Source organism: Hypomesus nipponensis, chromosome 27 (assembly GCF_054491055.1).
Source record: "Hypomesus nipponensis isolate SF chromosome 27, ASM5449105v1, whole genome shotgun sequence".
In the NCBI taxonomy this organism is placed as follows: domain Eukaryota; kingdom Metazoa; phylum Chordata; class Actinopteri; order Osmeriformes; family Osmeridae; genus Hypomesus; species Hypomesus nipponensis.
Genome location: NC_140387.1, coordinates 8,407,079 through 8,413,078, shown reverse-complemented (window position 1 = coordinate 8,413,078; position 6,000 = coordinate 8,407,079). Strand labels below are relative to the sequence as shown.

Here is a 6,000-nt window from a genome sequence, read left to right as displayed (position 1 = left end):
CTTTTCTAATCCTTTGAAAGAGCATACGTGAAGCATTATAATTGATGTCATATACTGCACTTTCACTGTGTCCCAAATTACTTAGGTCCTGTCTAGTTTGAGAACAGTACGGAATAACTTTGCTGCACTAACCAACTTGCAACAAGACAGAGCCTCAAACAAGTGAGTTATATCTAAAACATAATTTATACAGTGTTTTCCATTGCCATGCATTTTTACAATCCATAATTGCCATGTTTCCTTTCTCAGGCGATCACCTATGTGTAACCAGCCTCCCATTGCCAAGTCCTCCTTCTCAGGTGAGACCACTACACACACTGTCAACAACTTGACATGGTAGTCAGTTCAGAACATAAGGAGATCAGCTTCATCAATCTAATAATGGCAGGAATTTCTGTGTGGGTTTATAATGGGATTTTAGGGCAATGAGTTTTCCACGATTATCTTAAGAACCCGGGTACTGTGCAAAGTTCTAATTTTGCAGATGTCCATTTCAGAACACAAGGGAGTGCAATGCTGCATTTTATGTTCTTTGGATAAGTGCTTTGAGATCCCTAAAAATTGAATTTTGTCGTTTGGGGTGCGTCTAGTGACTTACATATCTGAAAGGAGTTTTAATGTTTAATTAGATTTTCACCCATCAATCTTTGGTAAATGTGTCATTAAATACATGAAAGGAAAACATACAGAAAGTACCAATATGTAAATACGGCCTGTACGCACTCAGCAAGGGTTTTTTAGGGGTCTAGTAAATGCTGTTCCAAATATGTACACACAGGGGAGACAAAGAGCACACAAAACTGGTGCCTTTATATGGTTTTATTACTGGTGTGTACCAAGCTGTGAAATACAAGACTTTGAAAGAGTCTGTGGATGATGTCTATGATAAATGCAGTTTCGGATACAAAAGGTATGTTCACACTAAGAAACCGTGTTGGTTTCCTCTGCTTAGGATCGGAAGTCCAATTAAATTCTCAAGCCTTTCAGGCCCAAGTGTAAATCTCAAATTCGGATTTTAAAGTCAGCCTACTGACAAACAAACGCACACTTACATACACAATCAGGAACACAAACAAACCGTGGTAGGGCAGGATGTAAAACCACCATAACATTGTGTTATGATGTTAGAGATAAGTACAATATTTTATAGATGATGTTGGTTTAAAATATCTAAGTCTCTGCTCAGACTCAAGTTTATTAATTTCTAGCACCTCAAGTAGTTTTCCTCAGGTAAAGCTGGAGACTAAAGATACAATATACAACTTGAATACATTTAAAGTCTGTCTCACAATCTACACCAGGGGTGGGGAACGTCCGGCCCAGGGGCCCCATTTAGTCTGGCCCGCCATGGCACTGCAAGAACCATATTATTAGGTGCATTATTCGTTTCCAGCAGCACTATTTTAATGTGGAAGAGGACCAAGGAGGCGCGCAGCGTTGCGTAGCCTACCAATGTACCAAAACATTTCTGCGCATTAAGTGTGGAATTCCTTTCTAGCAAATCAGACGCAGAATACGTTGTTGGTTGGCCCCAAATGTTTACAACGTCTGGCTCTACACCTGGTTAACACTAGGATCAATATGCAGTCTCAAAAATAGCAATATAAAAAACAATACGATCCCCTTCTGTAATCATGATACCCCCCCAGAAATGTTCACTGCACCCCCAGTCAAAGCAGGCTGCATCCGTGCCAGCTAACATCACAAACCTCTCAAAGAGAAGCAGTTCCAGCCATCACATTAAGAGGGGGTAATTAAATGTTTGACCAAATATAGCAGGCACATTTTTAAGTTGATAATTCTTTATGGCCCCCTAATGATTTTATGAATATCCAAATGGCCCTTTGCAGAAAAAAGGTTCCCTACCCCTGGTCTATACTGTAGCTCTTGTCCAGCTGATTGACCTAGTGCTACACAAAAGGTTGGAAAAATTTGTGATTGAAATAGACCCGTTTGGTGTCCATTTCCAGTTCCAATCAAGGCCCTGATCTGCTCACTATCACCTTCCAATGCAGATTGATTGGACTGATTATGAAGCAAGTTACATTTGGAAAAGAGTGAGGATAGTAAGGTAGTAATGCCCCCTCTGCTTTCCCAACACGCTGCCCTATTGCCTAGTTGGCAAGGATTAAGTGTGTGGTGAAACAAATGCGTTTACAATTTGAGAACACTCAAGAAAATAGATGATCTTCTGAGTTACTTAAGGGGATGTTTTGTAGCTGTGAATCACAGATGCTCTTGTTTTGTATCAAACTAGGCAATAAAACGGCTACTGACTTTTATTGCCAACATTATGAATGTCAGTGGCATTGCTCAACCTTCAAGAATACGCATTTCCTGACAAATAGGATACTCTGCTTGGGACTTTCTTGCCATCTGTAACAACCCTAATCCCAGATCCACATCCAGCTCACTGCTGATCCACTTCACGGCTTAGTCCAAACCTGATATTACCCTGTGAGGGGCGGTCCCTGTATGTCACACTTAAGCAGAAGAAGTATGCCATTGACGTCAGAGGAGATGTTGTCAGCAAGGACAGAGGATGCCCCCCCCCCCCAAAAAAAAAAACCTGCACAAACAGATAAAGAGGAAGGAAATGAAAGAAGTGCAAAATAGAGGGTTAATTAGATAAAATGAAGAAGGATGATAGACATGGAAATATAGAAAGAGAGATACATAACAGTGGTAGGGGAAATTTGAAAGACATAAGTTAACAGCCGTGGTGGCCGTGGGATAGTTTGATGGAAATAGAGTGAAGCCACCACGAAGAAAGTAAAACAGAAAAGAGGAGAGATTATAGGTTGAGACAGCCAGACAAAGAGACATCAAGAACTATAATCCTCTTTAACTGTCTTTCTTTCCATCCTTCCATTCTTTTCCCTAGTACCATCAGTCTCCCTCTATCTATCCATCTCTCTCCACTTTTCTTTCTCTCCTTGACATCATTTTATGATTAACAGAGACGCTAAACATTTTGGATATGACTGATATTACACTTACAGACGCTCGAACCATTCAAGCGAGACAAAACAAGAACACCAGATTCTCAACCCCAAACCAACACTTTGCCAATGTTGAAGCATTGCTCCAATTGCTTTGTTTCATACTAGCCTATTTTGTGGGAAGACATTTCGGTACTGTGTCATGCTGTGGGCCACCTGCACAATATCTGCATATCATATTCCAAACTCTGGTTTGATATAACCTGGAATTAGTGAGAAATGCAGGGAATCCGCGCATGGCCAAGCGGATATGCTTTTGCCCCTGCATCATTCCTTAATTACAATTTATCCCTAAAATCCTTGAGATTCGTTCCTATTTACCACCATGCATAATCCCTCGGGTAAAGCTCAATCAGTGAGCATGAGCATTTGTCATCTTCATCATCAGGGTTATGTTTTTTCAGATTTTAGAGACAGATGAGTCTGAAAATGCATTGTGCTACATCATTTTATAAAACAGAATAGCAATAACTAAAGAATGTCACTACTGCAGTTTTTTCATTTTTTTACATATCTTTTTATATTATGGTATGACCATATGTCATTTTATGCAAATGTTCTGTTCAGAACTTTACATTGTGGCATAGACAGGGGCGGACTGGCCATCGGGGATACATTTACATTTTACATTTAGCCATTTAGCAGACGCTCTTTTCCAGAGCGACTTACAGTAAGTACAGGGACATTCTCCCCGAGGCAAGTAGGGTGAAGTGCCTTGCCCAAAGACACATCGTCATGTGGCTGGGAATCGAACTGGCCACCTTCAGATTACTAGCCTGATGCCCTAACCGCTCAGCCACCTGACTCCCATACCGGGAGAATCCCCGGTGGGCCGACGGGGTTGGGATGGTCCAATAAATGGCCCACTTCCATTACCAACCGGCCCTCTGACATCGTCAGCATCTCATATTATTTCACATGTCACAGCTTGAATACGTATAAAGACGTATCTAAGACCTTTTCTAATTTTGAATCACTGACTGAGATTTAAACTGCACCTTGCGATCTGTATTCACACTCATGGTGCCGATTGTTTGTTTTTTTCCTTCTCCCCAGTCCGTCCCTGGGCATAGAGACATTTCTCTCTCTCTGTCTCTCTCTCTCATTAGACACAGTTAGTAAGCAAAGGTTTAGATGTCCTTAAATTAGCCATTAGAGGGCAAGAAAAATATCGGCCTCAAAATCAGTTGTAAAGGGTAAACTTTATTGCTGAACCAGGAAGAGGTGATTCCAGTCGAGATGCTACTCCATCCCAGATTTTCCTTTTTCTGTATGCCGAGCCGTGCTTCTCTCTGAGCCTGTCTTTTCACAGGAAACTGGCAAACAGCTTGTGCTTTAGGCTCAACCATACAATAAAATCCTATAAGCAAGTTGCTCTAGCTATTGTCAGACACGCTCGGACCTCTCGACACATCTGTACATTTGTGTACCAGTCAGAGCAGCAGACATCTACAAGTGTATGCAGGATGGAAAGGTCTTAAAACAGGAAATATGCTCATCCGAGACTCTTAGTGTGAGTGTGTGTGTGGAGGGGGGCTCCGAATGGGGTTCTCTGTCTTTAGAGGAGGGGGATAAAGGAGGTGCAGCAGGAGGAACAAGGAACCTTTGCAGATGTCTTTCATTGAGGACTCTTCATCTTGGAGGGCAGAGAGAGCCCTCTCTACCTTAAGTTTTCCATTTTTTGTTTTTTCAGATGTCCCTCTGGAACAACTTGATCATGGAGCGATGCATAAAACGGATTTTCTGGTTTCCCCAAATCTGGGAATCCTATGGGCTGGATGGAGCTCAGCTCCATGTGGAACACTGAAAGACGTTTTGTGTGTGTATGTGAGTGTGGGCGCAGGAATCTGTGAGTGTATGTGTGCGTTTTTGTTATCAACTTATGGACCATCGAGCTTCATTGGATTTTTCTCCATTGCACCATGAACCAAATTACCACTTGTGGATTCTAAAACAATGCATTGTAGATTCTAAAAACTGTACACTGTGGGACTATCTGTAATACATTTGGGGACGAAGAGAAGGGATTGTAAAGATTTCAGAGATTTACATTTGTAGTTGACGAGATACAACCAAAAAGGATTTCAGAGACCATTTTAAAGGAGTATCAAAACATTTTAATAAAAAAATTCTCCCCTATGGTTTGCCATCGTTGTCATCATTCACCCACAAGAATCCCCCCCCCCCACGCTATGAAAAGCCACCCATGCCTCCACCATGGAAACCCAGCCACGGCCGACATCTACGGCATTGATAGCGAAAGCGGCCAGGAGACATCGGCCAGCCCTGTCAAACGCCTCAAAACTGACCACCCACCTCTACCTGTCCCACACCCTCACCCCCTGGCCCCCATTCCCTGTATCCCCCCTCCAGAGGAGGCCTACCAGAAGATGGCCACAGAGACCTTGGAGGAACTGGACTGGTGCCTGGACCAACTAGAAACCTTGCAGACCAGACACTCAGTCAGTGAGATGGCCTCCAACAAGGTAAGACTGGAATTTCCTCTTGTTGATGTGGTTTTCCACCTGTCTTTTAAAATGGACTTCCTGAGAAGATGATGGATGTCGGACTAGTTATGGTTCTTTTATAGTCAGTTTCAGTTTTATTGTCAGGTGCACAGAACAACAGGGTTGTCAGACTGGGCACTGAAATTCTTGGGACAAGACAACGCAAGCAACCTAGCATAACATATAAGTACTAAGAACATTACATCTCTGATAAGCTCAAATAAAATGGAATAAAATAAAAATAATAGTCATAAACATCCTAATTAACCAAAAAATGTATGCAATATACCTTTAATACACATCATACACATAATGACCTATACTAACCTTATAGACCTATTCTAACATCAACGTTATCATGGTAGAATAGGAACAAACAACGACTGTTCCCTATGTTAGTGAATCCTACATGACTTATTTTGTTGAGCCAAATACTGCAGTCTTTACCATGTAGAATTGGCATAGAAATGCTTACCTTTCTTTCCTTTTAA

At 41.8% G+C, this 6,000-nt stretch overlaps 1 protein-coding gene across 2 annotated transcripts in view; it reads left to right on the top strand.

Annotated features, from left to right (window-relative positions):
• Positions 1–246: 246 nt before the first annotated feature.
• The window catches only part of LOC146220740 (3',5'-cyclic-AMP phosphodiesterase 4D-like), a 74,766-nt gene continuing 69,012 nt past the window's right edge, over positions 247–6,000 (top strand). The window contains exons 1-2 of one of the 2 annotated variants that reach the window (XM_084693624.1): positions 247–299; positions 4,696–5,488. In XM_084693624.1, the coding sequence (XP_084549750.1) occupies positions 5,141–5,488 (348 nt within the window). In that variant the 5' untranslated portion in view covers positions 247–299; positions 4,696–5,140. Of the gene's footprint in view, positions 300–4,319; positions 5,489–6,000 lie in introns of those variants that run through there. The other variant, XM_084693623.1, reaches the window with a different exon arrangement.